A 22,093-nucleotide genomic window follows, 5' to 3' on the forward strand; every position below is an offset into this window, starting at 1 on the left:
TTAGGAAAGATGTCAATGCGTTAGAGAGGGCTCTGAAGAGATTTAATAGATACTAGGGATGATGCATTTCAGTTATGTGTAGAGATTGGAGAAGCCAGGGTTTTTCTCCTTTGAACAAAAAAGACTAAGGGGAGATATCATAAAGGTGTTCAAAATCATGAACGGTCATGAGGAAACATTTTTTTTACACAGCGAGTTTTAGTGGTCTTAACAGCAGTGCTTGAAAGGGTGGTGGAAGCAAGTTCAATCATAACTATAAAAAGGGGAATTGGATGAATACTTGGAATGAAAACATATAGAAATGTACGGGGAAAGAATAGGGGAATGGGACGAAATGGATAGCTTTTTCAAAGAACCGGCAAAGGAACAATGGGCCGAATGGCCTCCTCCAGTGCTGAAACATAATATGACAATATGATACCACGTGTTTTCATCGCGGGAAGCAATGCAAACCCTTGAAGCATGTTTGAGAATTCTTGGTATTGAGTCGGTGCATCGACAGGAGTGAACGGGTGTCACAAAACAGGATGGAAATTGAACCTCCTTCTGTTTAACCTGTTGCAGTGATGCTGTCAGAGTCCGGCTTACTGTATATTGTTAGATAGAAATATGAACATAATATTGCACCAATCGTTGGGCTGTTCCATTTGAAAATACTTGCAATATCCTTTGGAATTAATTAGTGCAGCACAAACATCACAGTGAAGGGAATTGCGGGCTGTCCGAATGACTGGAAGTAATGTCAATGCTGCTGTTCCCTGATCCCACTGGATGTTTCCCTCGATTATAAATAATGATTTTCTCTTAATCTCTCATCTCACAGAGTCAGTTGGAGCCGTGTGTCCAGCGTCAAGATTCACCATCACTTCTCTGACAGAATGAGAGTTCCATTCACCGTGTATCCATTTACCGTGTTACCGCCAATTATACAGACAGTAATGATTTACTATCCGATTATAGCAGCCATTGGAGTCCCCGGTAAGTTATTATATTCATTTCCTAAATGTATGATTCAGAATGTAACCGTATTACGACTCTTATCTCGGTAACTGTCCTTATTTCACTGTGTTATTTCCAAGTTAAATCAAAGGCAGAAATTCAGTGACTGTATTTCCCGCTCTATCTTGTTCCTTGACTGATCATTCTATTGCCAGTATAATGTTATTGTTCATCTCCATCAAAAGCTGCAGCTTATTTTGATCATCAAATGAGTTTCAAATTGATGCATTTTAACTGAGAATCCTTGCAGTTTGTGATACAGTGGATATATTTAGATTTAAAGTTATTTCCCGTGGTCCCAAAATACTCCCTCTCCTCTCCTCCTTCCCCTCATCTAACACTCGGCAATATCCGTTCAATACCTGGACATATAACAGATTTCTTCTCCTCTGCTCCTTCCCCTCATCTAACACTCGGTAATATACGTTCAAGAACTGGACATATAACCGACTCCCTCTCCTCCCCTCCTTCCGCTGATCTAACGCTCGTTCATATCCGTTCTAAACCTGGACATATTACTGTGAATCCGAACAATCAGGAGTGGGATTTGTTCAATCCCATTAATCAGAACTTTCAGACTGTTTTCGGTCTTTTCCCACCAAAGTGTTGATATTTTTCCTGGTGATCACAATCCATTCCCAGGGTGGGTTTGTGCTCCACGTCGAACACTGATTCTCCCCCTGATCTTCTCCCATGAACGGTTCTCAGCCTGAAATCAGCCACCTCTTCAACCAACGGGCCGGCATTTTGCGGCCCTCTGCCGGTGGGAAGCAGCTAGTCTATGTCAGACCCCTTTCTGTCACGATGCAGGTGAGATTGGGAATCCAATGCAGTGTTAGAGCGATTGAAACCGCGGAGCGGCGCTCCATGAAACTTTCCTGGGTTTGACCCGATTTGAGAAACCCGTTTCATCCTCCACCACCTGTATTTTACCCATAACATCGATTAGATGCCGGGTTATGGCCCCTTTATACTAACCGGACACTTTTATCAGTTAGATCACTCACTTGCAGTTTGATACACCTGCTGCACTTTTAGCAAGTCTGTCCGCCCGGTCAAAACGCTGCTCGATACAAATTCACCTTTAATATCACTCAGATCCTTAGAGTGAGAAGATTGTTCTGATCGCAATTTGTCGCCCTGTCCCCATATCCCTTCATCACCTCTTCCTCCATCCACCTGTGATCGGAATAAACCATCAATATTTCGGCTGTTTGATTATAAAACTGTGAAGTCTGTTTAAAGATGTTGCTCAGTAAGAACAGAGTGAAGTGAGTTGCCTGACTGTCCCTCTGACTGTCACCAGTCTCAATGTCAATGCAGCCTAATACTCCCACTGGAAAATTCGCGCCTCTATTAATGAGGGTTTCTCTGAATATATCAACTCACAGGGTCAGTTGTAGCTCGGTGTTCCGCACCCAGAGTCACCATCAATTCTCAGACAAAAATAAAGTTTAATTGATTGTATATCCGTTCGCCGTGTTCCTGTTCTCCAGGTGGTGTTTGATGTTTGATTCAGAACAATTACTTACTTTATGAATCAGGGTTTAAATAAATCAATGTTCTTGTTATGTGTCCGATAAATTGTTGTTTATTCTGAAGCATTTGTGTTACTGTTTCTCTCTCAATGTCAAAATGTCATTGAATATCAAATCTGCGTTTCCCTCCACCTTCCTTTTGTGATATTTTCATTGGGATCATAATGTACTTGTAATGTCCAGCAAAAGCTCCAATCTGTTACAATCATTGAACGTGCTGTCAGCTGGTGTAATTTTATCTGAGAATATCTTCAGTACTGTGTGAAATGTTATATACCCCTAACTCCACATTCTCAAGTTATGCTACAATGTCAATTATTTCCGTGCTTTTGATAGTTTTCGCTCAAGAGAACATTTGCAAAATTGCGAACCTCTAGAATTGGAGTTAAATTGTGACATGAGTCGGTAATTGGTTGTGAGATAGGAGACAGAAAGTAGTTGTCGATGTTAATGGAATGTTGTCTTTTATCGCCAGGGGGTTTAATTGAAAAGTGGGGAAGTGCTACTTCAGTTGTACAGAGCTTTGGTCAGACCACATCTGGAGCACTCTTTTTAGATTTGGGCACAGAATCTCAGGAAGGATATATTGGCCTTGGAGGGGATGCAACACAGATTCATCAAAATGATACCGGGGCTGACAGGGTTCAATTATGAAGCCGGGTTGCATGAGCGTGGTTGTATTTCCGTGAGTTTAGATGGTTGAAGGATGATCTGATCTCGCTATTTAAAATGGTAAAGGGATTCGATGAGGTAGATGCAGAGAAACAATTTACTATGGTGGGGTCCTGAAGAAGAGGTTAAATTTAACATTAAAGCTCGGCCATTTTTGAGTGAAATAAGGTAACATTTTTTTCACAGTAAGGATTCTGGAAATCTAGAAATGAGCACTGAGATCGATAGATCATTGTTGGGTCAGAATATCAGTGGATATGGAGCAAAGGTGGGTAAATGGAGTTCGGTTACAAATCCGCCATGATCTAATTCAATGGAGGTACAGGCTCGTAGGGCTGAATGATCTCCTCCTGTTCCTATGTCCTTATATCCCGTATCTAGGACCATGAGCCATAATTTCTGAAATGAGAGTTGCATTCATCGTATGTCCATTTCCAGAGTAACTGAAACCTTTAGAGGTGCAAATTAATTCCTGTGTTAATCTTGGAACCCTTCGAGTTCCCGGTAAATCATAGAAACCGGTTCCTGTTCGTATAAATCCGGGTCTCACTGTGTCACTGCTGCTCTTGCTGGTCTGGTCGTTTGCTGTATTTGTCCTGAAGTGATTCTTTTGCTGATTTCGGGTGAGTGTCAGAAATTCAGAGAATATCACCACCTCCCTTTCCTCCATCTTTCTTGTGTGATATGTTAATTGATGTTATAATGTGTTTTTATTCTCCAACGAAATACATTGAATGTTTCAAGTTGATGCGGCTGTAAGTGAGAATGTGAGCAATATTCAGCCAGTGGGCTGTTGTCAGGTTATGAACACTGTATTTCTGTTAAGTGAATGGAAAAGCAGCATGTGGGAGTTTGTGGAGATCAGAGAGATCCCAGGCAACCACATATGTGGTAAGTGTCCACAGTTCAAGGCGATTCAGCTCAAAGTTGTTCAGCTGAAGTCCGAGGTGCAGACACTGCAATGCATCCGGAAAGGGTAGAGTTAACTGGACACTTTCATCCAGGAGACATTCACACCCCTTAGATTAGGTTGTAGTTTAGATTCGTTCAGTGGTCAAAAACAGGAGGGTGTGATTGCGAGTCAGGCTGTTATGGGGACCCTGGATGTAATGTTGGAGGAGCCACAGCATTTGACCTTGTCCTACAGGTACAAGGCACTTGCTACCTTTAAGGTTGAAAGCAAAGATTGCAGGTAGGATGGGCAAAGATACCACGGCACTGTGGCACAGGAGGCCATTCAAGTCGGGGGAGTAAATGAATGTTGTAGTGGTCGGGGATATTATATTCAGGGGAATAGACACAGTTCTCTGCAGCCGCGACCGAGATTCCCGTGGGATGCGTTGCCAACCGTTTGCCAAGGTTATGGATATCTACTCGCGGCTGGAGAATAACTTGGGGCATGAGGGGGAGGATTCATTTGCCGTGGTCCATGTAGGAGCCAACGACACAGGTAGAAAGAAGAATGAGGTTCTGCTGAGGCAATTTGAGGAGTTAGGGTTTGAATTAACAAACAGAATCTCAAAGGTGATAATCTCTGTAATACTACCTGAGCCACGTGCAGATTGGAATAGGGACAAACAGGTCAAAGAGTTAAATGCGTAGCTCAAAGAGTGATGTGGGAGACAAGGGTTTCAATTCATTGAACATTGGCAACTGTACGATCGAAAGAGGGAGCTGTTCCATTAACGCATCAAAAAATAAGTTCAAAGTTTAGGAAATGATAAAAAGTTAAAATTAAAGGCTCTTTATCTGAATGCACGGAGCTTCTTAATAAGAGAGACGAATTAGTTGCAAAAATAGAGATAAAATGGTTTGACCTAATCGCCATTGGAGAAACATGATTCAAGGTGACCAAGGTTCGGAATGAAATATTCCATGGAACTTGACGTTCCGAAAGCAGAGCAGCAAATGAAGGAGTGTCGATCTGATAATAAAGGATGACATGAGGCAGTGGAGAGAATGGATCTTGGTTCAGAAGAACAGGAAGTAGAATCAGTTTGGGTGGAAGAAAGATTTAACAAGGAGTAGAAAACACTGGTGGGAGGAGGAGGATTCGAGTCCAGGAGCAGGGATGTCTTACTGCTGTTATACAGGGAGTTGGTGAGACCACATCTGGAGTATTGTGTGCAGTTTTGGTCTCCTTATCTGAGGACGGATGTCCTTGCCATGGAGGGAGTGCAACGAAGGTTTACCAGACTGATTCCTGGGATGGCAGGACTGACGTATGAGGAGAGATTGGGTCGACTCGGCCTATATTCACTAGAGTTTAGAATAATGAGAGGTGATATCATCGAAACAAATGAAATTCTAACAGAACTGGACAGACTAGATGTAGGGAGGATGTTCCCGATGGCTGCCGAGTCCAGAACCAGGGGTCACAGTCTCAGTATACGGGGTATGCCACTTAGAACCGGGATGACGTGAAATTGCTTCACTCAGAGTGTGGTGAACCTGTGGAATTCTCTACCACAGAAGGCAGTGGAGACTAAGTTATTAGATGTATTCAAGAAGGAGATCGGTATATTTCTTCATGCTAAAGGGATCACGGGATATGGGGAAAATGCGGGAGCAGGGTACTGAGTTAGACGATCAGCCATGATCATTTTGAATGGCGGAGCAGGCCCGAAGGGCCGAATGGCCTACTCTTGCTCCTATTTTCTATGTTTCTATGTTTGTGTTTCGATGGATAGAGGATTGCTTAACGGACAGAAAACAGAGTGCAGAGATGAACGGGACATTTACAGGTTGGCAGGCTGTAACTAGTGGGGTGTCGAAAGGTCGGTGTTTGGGCCTCAGCTATTTACAATCTCTATTAATGACTTAGATGAAGGGGCCGAGTGTAATGTATCCAAGTCTGCTGATGATGCAAAGCTAGTTGGGAATGTAAGCTGTGAGGAGAATACAAAAAGTCTGCAAAGGGATATACACCGGTTAAGTGAGTGGGAAAGAAGGTGTTAGAAGGAGTACAATGTAGGGAAATGTGAGGTTACTCACTTTGGTAGGAAGAATAGAAAAACAGATTATTTTTTAAATGATGAGAATTTATTAGATGTTGGTGTTCACAGAGATTTGGATGTCCTCGTACAAGGAACTCGAAAATAAACATGTTGGTCCAGCAAACAATAAGCATGTTGGCCTTTATTGCAAGGGGGTTGGATTACAAGAGTAAGGAAATCTTACTGAAGTTGTGCAGGGCTTTAGTGAGTCTTCACCTGGAGCAATGTGTACAGTTTTGGTCTCCATAGCTGAGGAAGGATATTCTTGAAGGCGGTGCCAGAATTTTCACTTCATTGATTCCTGCGATGAGAGATGTTCCGCTGAGGAGAGATTGAGTTGAATGGGGCTGTACTCTCTGTAGATTAGAAGCATGAGAGGTGATCTCATTGAAACACATAATATTCTGAGGGCGCTTGACAGGGTAGATGCTGAGAAGTTGATTCTCCTGGCTAGACAGCCTAGAACTAGGGGGCATACTTACAGAATAAGCGGACGGCCATTTATGACTGAAATGAGGAGGAATTTCTTCATTCAGAGGGCAGTGGATCTTTGGAATTCTCTCCCCGAGTAAATCAATAAAAACTGCTCAAGTTGATCAGTGGAGAGGACTGAACTGGATCTTTCATCTACATCTTTGCATCTCAGGCAATTCAGGCGGCCATGTGTGTACACATTGATTGGTATGGGGTGCTCGCACTGAGACCGAGGACAATCCATTACATTGAATATGCCACCGAACTTTCTGACCATCCATTACGACCGCCTCATATTTATCAATATTCTTACCAGTTTCAAAATAATTACACGACGTTTCACTGTGAGGTAAGCAGCTGAAAGTTCGACAACTACAGCTCCGTAATTGAGCAAGTTTTAAAGTCATCTTGGCTGGCCTGAGTTCGGGTTTCACCTTGTCCACGGCACGGACATTCTGCGATTCAACTGGCTTGGTGATCAGTTACATACCCTCCCACCGGCTGGCGCTATTCCACCGACGCTCCGCTCACAGAACTTGTCGGTTGAGCAGAGAAGGATATTAGGCGGGAAACGCGCTGCAAAATTATGGCAGGTGGAGATTAATGTGGGCAAGTGTGAGGTCATCCATGTTGGAACTAAGAAAGATAAATCGGGGGATATTCTAAATGGTGAGCAACTCGGAAAAGTAGAGGAGCACTTTCCTTTTATATATCCTCTCTGACTTGTGCCTCAATACTGGAGTTTACATATGCTGCAACACCATCGCCCTCTCTCTTGACACGGTCTGCTCTAAACAATTTACACCCTACCAGATAGGTATACCATTGATTGGAATCATTCCACCATGTCTCTGTAATGAAACTAATGTCCAATCTATGAACCGCTGCAATACCTTCCAGATCACCCATCTTAGTTATCAGACTTCTTCTATTAATGCAAGCGCAGCTTTTTTAGCTTTCTGATTTTTGTCTTTCCCATTTACTTTATCAATAATTTTAGTTTGTTGACCTCCAACTATTGGAATTAGACTCATTAAGCTTTGATTTGTGTTTTCACTGGTACACATAAAAGTTGCTCCAATTTAACTGGTGTTCTCTTACACTGACCGCAAACACCCCCGCATCCAGGTTAAACCCTCCCCCATCATTCCAGCTATCTTGCCTGCCAACACCTCTCACCCCAACCACCTCGCACCACCGTTATACAGGTAGAGGCCATCCGGTTTGTAAAGGCTCCCCCTATTGCAAAAGACCACAAGACCATAAGACCATAAGAGATAGGATCAGGAGTAGGCCATTCGTCCCCTCGACCATGCTCCGCCATTCTATCAGATCATGGCTGATCTGATTTTTACCTCAACTCCACTTTCCTGCCTATTGTCCATATCCTTTGAATCCCTTGCTGATCAAAAATTTGTCTCACTCAGCCTTGAATAGGTTCAATGACTCGGCCTTCACAGCTTTTTGGGGTAAAAAATTCCAAAGATTCACGACCCTCGGGGAGAAGAAATCACTGCTCATTTCCGTCTTAAACGGGCGACCCCTTATTCTGAGACTATGCCCCCTAATTTTAGATTCCCCCATGAGGGGTAACATCCTCTCAGCATCTACCCTTTCGAGTCCCCTCAGAAACTTGTAGGTTTCAATAAGATCTCCTCTCATTCTTCTAAACCCTAATGAGTTCACACCCCACCTGTTCAATCTTTCCTCATAGGACAACCCTTCCATATCCCGAATCAACCTTGTGAACCTTCTCTGAACTGCCTCCAATGTAATTATGTCCTTCCTTAAATAAGGGCACTAGAACTGTTCGCACTACTCCAGGTGTTATCTCACCAGCACCCTGTACAGTTGTAGCATGATCTCCCTGCTTTTACACTCCATCCCCCTCGAAATAAAGGTCAATATTCCGTTTGCCTTCCGGATTACCTGCTGCACGTGTATGTTGATTTTTTTCTGTTTCATGGACGAGGACACACAGAACCCTCTGTAACGCAGCATTTTGTAGGATTTCTCCATTCAAATAATATTTTGCTTGTTTACTTTTCCTCCCAAAGTGGATGACTTCACGTTTTCCGACATTATATTCCATCTGCCAATTTTTTGCCCATTCACTTAACCTGTCAATATCCCTTTGCAGACACTTTGTGTTCTCATCGCAACTTGATTTTACAACTATCTTTGTATCATCAGCAAATTTCCCTACAAGACACTCTGTTCCTTCATCCAAGTCATTGATATATTTTGCAAATAGTTAAGGCCCCAGCACTGAGCCCTGCGACACCCCAAAAGGTACAGATTGACATTTTCAAAATGACCCTTTTGATCCCGACTCTTTGTTTTCTGTTAGTTAGCCAATCCTCTATCGATGCCAATATATTACCTCCAACACCATGAGCTCTTATCTTGTGCAGCAATCTTTTATATCGCACCTTATCGAATGCCTTTTGGAAATCCAAATACACTGCATCCATTGCTTGCCCTTTATCCACCCTGCCCGTTACTTCCTCAAGGAACCCTAATAAATTTGTCAGGCACGATTTCCCCTTCATAAAACCATGTTGACTCTTCTTGATTGTATTATGAGTCTCCAAAAGTCCTGCTACTACTTCCTTAATAATGGATTCTAGCATTTTCTGAATTACAGATGTCAGGCTAACTGGTCCTTCGTTACCATTTTCTGTCTCACTCCCTTCCCTTCTGAAATAGGGGTGTTAGGTTTGCGGTTTTCCAATCCGCTGGGATCTTTCCAGAATCTCCTGAATTCTGGAAGATTACAACCAATGCATCCACTATCTCTGTAGCCACTTCCTTTAATATCATCGGATACAAGCCATCAAGTCTAGCGGACTTGTCAGCCTTTAGACCCATTAGTTTACCTAATACTTTTTCTGCAGTGATAGTGATTGTTTTTAGTTCCTCCCTCTCCTTTGCCCCTTGATTTTCAACTACTATTGTTATAATATCAGTGTCTTCTAATGTGAAAACAGATACAACATTTCTGTTCAATTCCTCTGCCATTTGGTTGTTTTCCGTTATTTTTTCGCCAGTCTCATCCTCGAAGGGACCAATGTTTGCTTTAGCTACCCTCTTCCTTTTATTTACTTGTGGAAGCTTTTACTGTCAGTTTTTATGTCTTGATAGTTTACTCTCATAATTTATTTTCTCCCTCTTTATTATTCCTTTTGTCATCCTTTGCTGGTTTTTAAACTTTTCCCAATCTTCTGGCTTACCAGTAATCTTTGCCATGCTGTATGCTTTTTCTTTTAAACTGATACCATCTATAACTTCCTTAGTTAGCCTTGGTTGGTTCACCATTTTTTTGGAGTCTTTCGTCCTAACAGGGATATATTTTTGTTGCGAGTCACAAAGTATATTTTTTAAATGTTTGCCACTGCTTTTCCACCATCATACCATCAAATCTATTTACCCAATCCACTTCAGCCAATTCCGCCCTCATTCCTTTATAATTGCCCTTCTTTAAGTTCAATACAATAGTTTCAGACATAGGAACAAAGGAACATCGGAACACGAGTAGGCCATTCAGCCCCTCGTGCCTGCTCCGCCATTTGATAAGATCATGGCTGATCCGTGATCGAACACCATATACCTGCCTTTGGCCCATATCCCTTAATAAATTTGTTTGACAAAAAGCTATCTGTATCAGATTTAAATTTAGCAATTGAGATAGTATCAATTGCCGTTTTCGAAAGTGAGTTCCAAACTTCTACAAGACTTTCTGTGCAGAAATGTTTTCTAATCTCGCTCCTGAAAGGTCTGACTCTAATTTATAGACAGTGCCCCCGACTCCTAAAATCCCCAACCAGCGGAAATAGTTTCTCTCTATCCACCCTATCCGTTCCCCTTAATATCTTATAAACTTCGATCAGATCACCCCTTAACCTTCGAAACTCTGGAGAATACAACCCAAATTTGTGTCATCCCTCCTCGTAACTTAACCCTTGAAGTCCGGGTATCATTCTAGTAAACCTACGCTGCACTCCCTCCAAGGCCAATGTGTCCTTCCGAAGGTGCGGTTCCCAGAACTGCTCACAGTAATCCAGATGCGGTCTAACCAGGGTTTTTTTTATAGCTGCAGCATAACTTCTGCCCCCTTGTACTCCAGTCCTTCAGATATAAAGGCCAACATTCCATTTGCCTTCTTGATTATTTTCTGCACCTGTTCATGTCACTTCAATGATCTATGTCCCTGAACCCCGAAGTCCCTTTGGACATCCACTGTTTTTTTCACTTTTTACCATTTAGAAATTACCCTGTTCTATCCTTTTTTGATCCAAAGTGGATGACCTCGCATTTGTCTGCACTGAATTCTATTTGCCACAGTTTTGCCCATTCACCTAATCTATCAATATCACTTTGTAATTTTATGTTTTCATCTACACTGATTACAATGCCACCAATCTTTGTGTCATCGGCAAATTTAGATATGAGACTTTCTATGCCTTCATCTAAGTCGTTAATAAATATTGTGAATAATTAAGGCCACAAGGCAGATGCCTGCGGGACTCCACTAATGTCACTCTTTAGTGTTTTTATTTTCTTCATTATTGTTGCTTTACTTATGTTAATTTTATCGAGTTCCTGTCCCCGATTCAATATCAGTTTTCTTGGGATTTCCGGCATGCTATCCTCTTTTTCAACTGTGAATATCGACGCAAAGTAATTGTTCAACATGCCCGCCATTTCCCCATTGTCAATGACAATATCCCCACTTTCAGTTTTCAAGGGGCCAACACTGCTCCTGACCACCCTCTTATTCCTAATATAACTATTAACGTTCTTCGTATTGCTTTTGATATGCCTTGCAAGTTTCATGTCATACTTTCTTTTTGCAGCCCTTACTATCTGCTTTGTGACCCTTTGTTGATCTTGGTATCTGTCCCATTCGCCAAGATCTGCACCATTTTATGTCTTTTTGTATGCACTTTCCTTATGCCTTATACTCTCGCTTACCTCTTTTGTTGTCCATGGCGGGTTTTTTTGGCAAGTAGAGTTCTTTCACCTCAGGGGTACAAACCAATTCTGTATCACGTCAAATGTTTCTTTAAACATTTCCCACTGATCATCAGACGTTTTACCCAGGAACAGATTTGCCCAGTTTACTGTGGACAGTCTCTGTCTCATCCCATTGATGTCGGCCTTGCCCAAGTCTAGAATCTTAGCAGCTGACTCACTTTTTCCCTTTCAAACACTACATTGAACTCGATCATGTCATGATCACTATTGGATAGATGTTCACGCACAGTTAAGACGTTAACTAAATCTGGTTCATTACTCATTACTAAATCGAATATGGCTTGCCCCCTTGTTGCCTTCAGGACATACTGCTGTTGAAAACTATCCCGGACACTCTCAAGAAATTCACTACCTTTCTGACAGTTGCTAGTCTGCTTTTCCCAATCTATGTGAAGGTTGAAGTCCCCCATTAAGACCACTATGCCTTTCTTACACGCTTGTCGAATCTCTGCATTTATACAATCTAGCACTTCAGAGCTGCTGCCAGGGCCCCTGTATACAACTGCAATTATAGTCTTAGATCCTATCCTATTTCTCCATTCAACCCATAAGGTCTCTGTTGGCTGCTTACCTCTCGTTATATCCCCCTTTATCATTGAAGTGATTTCATCTCTAATCATGAAGGCTACTCCTCCCCATCATCCATTTACCCTATCTCTCATGTAGACCTTGTAACCTGGTATAATTAGTTCCCAATCCTGACCATCCTGCAGCCAAGTCTCAGTAATATCTATCATGTCATACCCTCCAATTTGAATTTGAACCTGTAGTTCATTTAATTTATTCCTTATACTCCGTGCATTTGTAAATAGAACTCTTAGTTGGGCCACACACCCGAGCCTGACCTTCAGCTTTGCTGCCTTACGCCTTCTCGTTCTTATTTTATCTCTCGTGCTTCAAGTGCACTTTCTTTCTGCTGCTCTACGGCTTTTCCCTTTCACTTGTTCTTGAACAACTGTTTGTACTATTTGTATTGTAAATTTCCCCTGGATCTTCCCCTCTCTTGCTGCTCTCAACTTTATTCCCTTCTGACTCCCCGCTCAGGTTCCCATCCCCCTGCCACTCGAGTTTAAACCTTCCCCAACAGCACCAGCAAACACCCCCGCGAGGATATTGGCCCCGTTCCTGCTCGGGTTTATCCGTCCCGTTTGTACAGGTCCCAACTTCGCCAGAACCGGACCAAATGTCCCATGAATCTAAATCCCTCCTTCCTACACCATCCCTGCAGCCACGCATTCATCCTGTCTATTCTCCTGTTCCTATACTCACGAGCACGTGGCACTGGTAGTAATCCTGAGATCGTTACCTTTGAAGTCCTGCTTTTTAATGTATCTCCTAACTCATTAAATTCACCTTGCAGAACCTCATCCCTTTATTTACCTATGTCGTTCGTACCAATATGGACCACGACTACTGGCTGTTCACCCTCCCCCTCCACAATGCCCTGCAGCCACTCCGTGACATCTTTGACCCGAGACCCAGGAAGGCAACATACCTTCCTGGAATCACGTTTGCGGCCGCAGAAACGCCTCTCTGTTGCCCTTACAATTGAATCCCCTATCACTATAGCCCTGCCACACTTCTTCCTCCCCTCCTGTGCAGCAGAGACACCCGTGGTGCCCAGAACTTGGCTCATGCTGCTTTCCCCTGATAAGCCATCTCCCCCAACATTATCGAAAGCAGAATATCTATTTGAGAGGGAGATGGCCCCAGAGGACTCCTGCTCTACCTGCCTCGTCCTTTTACTCTGCCTGGTGGTCACCCATTTCCTTTCTGCCTGTGAAATCTTTACCTGCGGTGTGACCACCTCACTGAACGTGCTATCCACGATAGTTTAAGCATCGCGGATGCTCTACAGTGAATCCACCCGCAGCTCCAGCTCCGAAATACGATTAGCCAGTAGCTGCAGCTGGACACACTTCCTGCACACATGGTCGCCAGGGACACTGGTAGTGTCCATGACTTCCCACATAGTGCAGGTGGAGCATATCACGAGTGCGAGCTGTGCTGCCATGACTTGCCTTAAACTCTCAGACTCTCCTCCCGCTTTCGGTCTCTCCTTTTATACTGTGCTCACCTCTCGGACTCTCCTGTCTCACCTGAGACGTTGCACAGTTCTTTTCTCTTGTTGCAGGTCTGTTGCTGCTTTTATTCCCTAATCTCAGTTTTCAACGCTCAGGTCCACTGCCGCTCTGTGGAAAAAGTTAGGAAAAGCAAGGCAAAGCAGCACCTCCTTCCCCCACTTCACCGAACTCCCACACTTACCAAACGCTCAGCAAGCCACTCTGTCCTGCCGCACTCCGTGCTGTCGCACTGACATGCCCCTGTATTTCTACAGTTTGTGACTCAGATGAGTCAGCCCTGCCCCACCTTCAGGTACCAGTTTAATCTAGCTAACCAATTTACTTACTACAGCAGCTCTCTCTGCTGAAGCCTGACAGAAACTTAAAAATGTACACTTTAAAATTGAACTTAACCAGTTGAAAGCAAGACCCAAGATCCTCGCTCTCAAACTGGATGTGAAATTCTATCATGCTGTGATCACTGCTTCCCAAGGGATCTTTCACTTTGAGATCGTTAATTAATCCTGTTTCGTTAGCCATTGCCAGATCCAAAATGGTCTGCTCCCTGATTGGTACCCCGACGTATTGGTCTAAGAACCAGTCGCGAATACACTCTGTCAACTGCTGCTCAGGGCTATTTTGCCAATTTGATTTGTCCAATCTATGTGAATCATGAAATCGCCCATGATTTTTGCATTACATTTTTTTAGAAGCCCCCCTTAGTTCCTGATTAGTACTGTGCCCTGCAGTGTAGCTACTGTTAGCGGGCCTATATACTTCTCACATCAGTGATTTCTTTCCCTTGTAATTTCTTACCTCCACCCAAATTGTTTCGAAACCTTGATCTTCTGAGCGAAGATCATTTCTCAATATTATACCAATTTCATCCTTTATTAACAGAGCCTGCCCACCACTTTTACCTTTTTTTCCTATCCTTCCTAAATGTTAAATAACCCTGAATATTTAGCTCCCAAACTTGGTCACCTTGCAACCACGTCGCTATAATGGCCACGAGATCATACCCATTTGTTTCTATTTGTGCCGTCAATTCTTCGATCTTATTACGAATGCTGCATGCATTCAGATAAAGAAACTTTAAATTTGTCTTTTTTACCATTCTTTCCTACCCAGGCCCCATTTGCTAGTGCACTCTTATGTTTGTACGCTCTGTCCCTTCCTGACACACTCTGTTTATCTTTACCCCCATCGCTTTCCTGTACTATTTCCTTGTCTTTTATTTTTATTAATCTAAACTTCATCCCACCTGAGCCCTCCGCCACTCTATTTAGTTTAAAGCCTTCTCTACCGCCCTTGTTATTCGGTTTGCCAGAACATTGGTCCCAGCTTGGTCCAGGTGAAGCCCGTCCTAACGGAACATCTCCCTCTTTCCCCAGTATTGGTGCCAGTGCTCCAGGAACCTAAACCCACTTCTCCCACACCAATCTTTGAGCCACGCATTCTTCTCTCTGATCTGATTTACTCTGTGCCAATTTGTTCCTGGCTCATGTCATAATCCAGAGATTATCACCTTTGTAGTTCTGCTTTATAATTCAGTCTATAGCAGCTCAAACTCCCTCAGCAGAACCTCTTTCTTAGTCCTACCTATGTCGTTGGAGTGCCACTGTTTGAGGAAACGAAAGCCTGAGTCCCGACCCCAGAGTCTTCGCCACGCGTTGGTGCCGAATTACCCTGTGTTTCTCTTCACTAGCACGTGGCTCAAATTTGTCCAAGTGCTCAGTCACTCTGTCCCTATTAACAGATTCTGGTAATTTTCCCACAACTGACTTTAGAGCGGCAGGTATATCGTTATATAGTTTCTATCTCCCACCCTTCTCAAATATTGGAGAGTCCATTGTAATTTTCCAATCCAACAGCACAATTAATGAATAATGAGATTTTGAAGACTATTTACGAAAACAGCTGCAATTTCCTCAATTCCTTCATTCCAGACCATGGAGACAAATTCTTCATAACGATTTTTTGTCGGGGCGATATTACAGATGGATTCAATTCAGAGGTATGAATGTCCCAGACAATCTTTCTGAAGTTGAATCTCGGCAGGTACTTTGTTACCCTTGGTGGAACCACAGCCTCAATTGTCACTTTCACTGGTCTGTTCTGCGATCCGTGGACCTGGTCGAACGAGAGACTCTATTATCAATTGCACTGGTCTGTACTGTAATCCGGGGACCGCTTTGAACGACAGCCTCTATTGTCACTTGCACTGGTCTATTATTCGATCTCGCGATCGCTGCCATCACTTCCCTTTGAGGTCGGATTGTGTCCCTTGTTGCATCCTGTACTTGGAAGGTACATTTGTTTTTTAGGCATAATCGAACAAGATAAAGTTGTCCGTTGCTGCTCATTTCTAACCCTTTGCCCCTTGCGGACATTGTTGGAGTTTCCCCAGATGGTGTTGGACTGTGGAAGTTGTCGATGACAGACATGGGTTTTGCAGCGATGGAAAGTCTGTTGACCATGTGATCGGTTCAGCTGGGGTTTGTGAAACGAAATTGCTGCAACTTGGTCGAGTTCAAACCTGCCAAGTTCCCTTGTATGATGATGTTTGACAGCAGAATTTTGCTGCAATCTGTTGTCACGACCTCCAGTCTGAGAATAAAATCTGACAACTCCGAACTATTTCCGACCACCACCTGGTCCACTCCCCTCTCCTGCTCACGGGTCCAAACCCAGCCAGTTGAGATCACCCTTCGGGGTCCCCATTTTGCATTGACCGCATTTTGAGCTGGCATAATTTTCACTGCTCCGCACTGATTAATTATCTCCCAATTTATAGTTGACGATTTATTACTTACTTGCAATCTATATTCTTACGTTTTCTTTCCATTATTTCATTTGCCCTTCTGACTTACAACTGATTGTAATTATTTACAACATATTATCTCGCTTTGTTTTTGGCAAATGTTCATCAATGGCATTAACAATCCTTGGTGCTGCGCTGGGTTTACACTGCTCCTCTGGCGAACTTACGGCGTCAGAGAGGGTGCAGTTCCGAGCAAATTCACAGAGAATGTCTTTGATTCATTCCTTCCTCTTTACTGGGATTATTTATTTGTACTTATTTACTCACCACTCTAATGTACTCTCATAAGCTGTATGTTTCACACAAGATACTGTGAAGCTGAATTTTTAGCTGTAACCTGAAGCGTGATTCCCTGTTTCTGTTTGTTTCCTTTTTACAGCTAACGTGATGACGATTGTTATGCTGTCCCGAGGAAAGTGCGGTCTCTCTAAATGTGTAACCCGCTACCTGGTGGCCATGGCAGTGGCGGATCTATTGGTCATTATCAATGACGTAATATTGTTTCGGATTAAGGAGTATTATTTCCCGAATAACTTCCTGTTCCTCACCCCTGTGTGCTCTTTCCAAACTGCCCTTAACCATGCTCTCTCAGACATTTCTGTCTGGTTAACAGTCGCTTTCACTTTTGATCGTTTTATAACCATTTGTTACCAGAAGCTGAGGACTAAATATTGCACCGAGAAAACTGCAGCCGTGATTATAGGAACTTTGTGCCCGCTGTTCTGTTCAAAAAACATCCCCTGGTACTTTGCATTTGAACCTTACTTTATATTGGACAACGTACACTGGATCTGTCGTGTAAAACCAGATTGTTATACTTCAGCTGCATGGGTAGCATTTGCATGGATTCACCGCTGTTTCACTCCACTGCTCCCAGTATTCCTGATATTGCTGCTCAATTCTGTGACTGTCGGAAACATTCTGGCTGCCAGTAGAGTCCGCAGGAGGCTTAGGGGCAGCAAATGTGATGCGAATCACAATGATCCGGAGATGGAGAACCGAAGAAAGTCCATCATTTTATTGTTTGCGATATCCGCCAATTTCATACTGCTATGGATGACGTATGTTTTATTTTCCCTATCAATGCAAATTACAAACCGTTATTATTCCACAGGTTTCAATGACCCGATGTTTATCGCAGATCAAACCAGCTACATGCTCCTGCTTTTGAGCTGCTGCACAAACACGTTTATTTATGCAGTGACCCAGACTAAATTCAGAGAGGAGCTGAAGAATGGAGTGAAATATCCTCTCAAATTAATATTTAAATTAGTTAAACGAGGACAATAGCGGCAGAATTCCCAGCATTAGAACTGTATTCCGTCTCATATCCCATCCTGTGCTCCTCGATTGGTTTAGCGGGTCCCAGCAGGCGGGCTCTGCTTCCCGACGTTTCACAAACACAACGCTTGGAAATATGTGACAAAGACCGCATGTTCTATACATAGGAACATAGGAACAGGAACAGGTCATTCAGTCTCTCGAGCCTGTTCCGCCATTCAATGAGATCAGGGCTGATCTATCCCCTAACTCCATTTACCCGCCTTGGCTCCATATCCCTTAATACCCATTGCTGCCAAAATCTATCGATCTCAGGTTTAAAGTTATTGATTAAGCGAGTAACTATTGCTTTTAGTGTGAGATAGTTCCACACTTCGACCACCCCTTTCCAAACTTCTCTACTGAATGACCTGACTCTGATTCTAAGGTTATGCCCCCTGGTCATAGACCCTTCACAAGCGAAAAATGTTTCTCTCGATCTACTGCATCAATTCCTTTCAAAATCCGAAGAAACCTCAATTAATTCACCAGTTAACCTTCTGCGTCTGTGTGAGAGCTCAAGGAGGATCTGCCAACATCTGCCAACATCGCACCTGTGCTAGAGTCCCAGTTCCCCCTCACGTTATAAACGCTCTGATGTTGCTTTACACTCCAAACACGCCCTCTCTTAGATTCATTATCGTTTTATTTCTTAAATGCCCCTAATAACGCTTGCTGCGTTCCATTAAGTTGATCACTTCTCTTTTTGTCTCCAAACAAATACTTTGAATGCTGTTCTTTTCATAACTCGCATTTTGTTCCATATTGTCACCCAGTATCATTGATCACGTGTCCCTTTTTAACATGCTATGAGCTCAGTTCTCTTAGTTCATTCACGGATCTCTTGGTTTGCAATACCCAGTTGCCTCCTACTGGGAGAATGTTTAAGTTGTACCTCACTCATATCTTACTGAAACTTTATCAATCTGTGTGCACATTTCGCTCCTGAAAATGCCACCCCAGTGTTTATATCTTTTTATTTAATCTTATTTTGTTACAACCTCCCTGTTTATCCCTGGAACCTCTGTCAGTGATGTGACCCATTCAGCCTTTAACCTGTTCTTTATCCATCTGTTATTTCGCCGGCCCCACAGCTGGTCCCGTTGAATTTACCTTCAATCCACCCGATTAAATTGGGCCAGTTCCACTTTCAGGCTGGTCATGTCCTGTTCAGTATTATGATCTTCAAAGCCCCCTTTCTTTATAAAGACAGGTGGGATCATTGGGTATTACAGGTCACTTTGGTCAACAAATCTCCGCCGGTGTGTTTCTCCCAATCCGCTATCTATTTTAGTCCTGTTCTCCCGTTCGCTCCTTTTAACATTTATACCTTTAAACTGTCAGCCTTGGCTCAGCGGTTGAATTCTCGATTCTGAGCCAGACGGTTATTTTGTCCAACCGCAATCCAGAGATTCCAGCAGATAATCTAAGCTGACACTTCAGTGCAGCCCTGCGGGTGTGCTGCATTGTCGGAAGTGTCACACTCCAAAGACAAATGGAGGAGGAGGATTGTGTCCAACAGAAGTGATGTTGTTGAATGGAGCAGCGAGAAAATCTCAATCACCACTTAACGGCCCAGCTCTAATTTTCGGTTGTTCCATCTTGTTCTAGACTTCCCCACCAGAGGAAATAGTTTCTCTCTATCAACGTATCAACTCCTTCAATCATCAAAAACACCTCAATTAGATCATCCCTTAATTTTCTATACTCATGGGCATACACGCAGAAGCAATCTGCACGGAAACCACTTTTGCAGTTTTCCTGCCCGTGCACCCAGATACTCAATGATGGAAATGTACAGTCAGCTGATGTGAACAAAAGGAATTTGAGCATTTCCGGTACATCAGGTCAGGAACTGTTCCAAACGATCAGCTGTCAAACTGTCCTGGACCATGTAACTACCCGTTCTCACCCACTGTGTGAAACAACCATACCTGGCTCGAACGTGCAATACATCAAGGTTAATATCGAAATCAGATGTTTTATGCGTTAGGCCACACATGGCTTTATCCTTTTTCGTGTCTATATTTTTATTGTATGTTTTCTTGTTTCATTGAAAAAGTGCCGTGCCAGCGAAGCCAAATCCCAAGAATGAATAACAAAATGCCACTGATCCACTGTTCCTTTTAACACAGTAGAGTCAGAGTGCGCTCTCCTGATCATCAGCGGCTCCACTGTCCCATTGAATACAGACTGAAAACCTAAACCCCGGCATTGACAACCGCATTATGCCATCAGTCTGTAAAATCCAAGTGCTGTTGTTCCAATGACGAAATAATTCTCAATGATCTTTCCCACACACAAGTGATTAAACCAGATGCGCTTTGTTAAATATCCGCAGTGACCTTCAACAAGCTCTTGGGTGCGAAGCTTATACCCCACCGTATTGTGAAAATGTAGGAGAGGGCGAGAGGGAACTTGCATCCCGATGCGAGCTTTGCTGGCGGTTGTTACATTACGGGCTGCCTCCATGTCTTCTCGCTGACTTTGCTGAACCATTGACCAAATCTCGGGCCACACGCAGAACTAATGCAGAAACTCTTCTGCTGCCCGTTGCCCTGATAGATTACCGTACTAACAGCTCATTAACTGCTTTAGAAGACGGGTAGAGAAGAGAAAGTCACAGCTGTCTCGATCCCTGCTGATGAAGAATTGATAAAGAATAGTTTGATTATGGCTACCTCTTGAGTGTGCTTGATTCCACCAGCGGGCTTCTGAATCAGAGACGGGAGTTCTAACACTGAACCACAGCTAGTCTGATCCCAACTCTGTTCCTGTGTTGTTGCTTTTTAAAATTATTCTATTTACTTCTATTCCAACGTCTGCTTGAGGAAATTCTGACCTTTAAATAAAATGATAACAAATCTTGAACCTCCGAAAGCCTAGAGTTTCTCAATTTCGACACACTTGCAGTCTGACTCATGTGCAGCATATCAACGGCATGGACAAGTTTGGCCGGATGACCTGTTTCTGTGCTGTAAATTATATGTAATACACCCACTTAACCAAAATAGTGATCTAAATCCCATAAAAATACAATCTGGTCGCTGGTCGCTGTGATTTCGTGAATTGAACATTATATTGTGGCGCGTTCGGTTATGAACCGAAACGGTTGATGATTTCAAGCCCATTCAAGTGCGGGAGCTTTGAGTTCATTTATTTATCAGTGAGATTCTCAGTCTGACACTTCCAATTTACAACATTTTTCAGAGCGCATTTGAAGTTCCTCTGAATTTTCTCTCGCGGACTCCGAACACGTGTGAGAGCCCCTGTTTCAAAATTCTCAGCAAGATATCGAGGAGAATCCGTGTTTGTGTCGAACATGATGTAGAAACACCGACAAGTAACCCATGAGTTTACAAATAATCTCGTTTGCCCTAAATGCATTTTCAACGAGTCTTACTCCTACAAGCAAGTAATTCTAAACTTGTATTTAAAACTCTCATCGACTGTCGTAACACGGTAGGTCAGACGAATCTAAATGGCCACCGGGCAATGCTAATAATAGATGGATTTGTGAACAATAAAGATATAGCTTTAACTTCGTTCGAAATGTTCACAAACAGAAGCAGTATGTATGCTAGCAGAGACTCGAATTCACAACCTTGTTAAAATTCCAGCACTCGACTGTCATGTATTGGTTGCAGATTGACCTATTGCGCCATGAGGAAACATGTACAGTCGAGTCACTGTGATCAACTATCTCACTCTGCTGGAAAGAATCTTAAGGTGCCAGGCCCTTAACTGGGAAAACCTCTCTGGTCCCCCTGATGAAACTAATATCGACACTTTTAATTTCAACAAATTTCATCTCCTCTGCTTCATCTCACCGCACTCGGGTTTTACTAAAATATTTGAAACGTGGTGCTGTTCTGGACCCAGAGTCTGAATAACAAACTCTGTCCACAATATAATGGGAAGAGCGGACGTCAAATATCACCCTCTGAGTCTGAATAACAAACTCTGTCCACAATACAATGGGAAGAGCGGACTTCAAATATCACCCTCTGCACAAACACAAGATTGCAGTGTGTGAGAAAGACAAATCAACGGGCTTGTGATCGCTCGCTAAAGTACACATTTATCTGGGAAAGGACAGAAATACATCTGATTTCATAGCATTATAGTTAACATTATAGTTGCGGCTTTAATTTTGAAAACCGTCCTCCG

The 22,093-nt window shown here is 43.1% G+C and overlaps 1 protein-coding gene across 1 annotated transcript; it reads left to right on the top strand.

The window, feature by feature from the left end:
* The first annotated feature begins 4,544 nt into the window (after positions 1 to 4,544).
* On the top strand, positions 4,545 to 17,893 carry LOC137312909 (probable G-protein coupled receptor 139). The gene is made up of 2 exons (XM_067979284.1): positions 4,545 to 4,659; positions 16,983 to 17,893. The coding sequence occupies exons 1-2, from the start codon at positions 4,545 to 4,547 to the stop codon at positions 17,891 to 17,893; spliced, it is 1,026 nt and encodes a 341-aa protein (XP_067835385.1).
* The last annotated feature ends 4,200 nt before the right edge of the window (positions 17,894 to 22,093 follow it).

The sequence above is a fragment of the Heptranchias perlo genome, unplaced genomic scaffold (genome assembly GCF_035084215.1).
Source record: "Heptranchias perlo isolate sHepPer1 unplaced genomic scaffold, sHepPer1.hap1 HAP1_SCAFFOLD_44, whole genome shotgun sequence".
Taxonomy (NCBI): Eukaryota; Metazoa; Chordata; class Chondrichthyes; order Hexanchiformes; family Hexanchidae; genus Heptranchias; species Heptranchias perlo.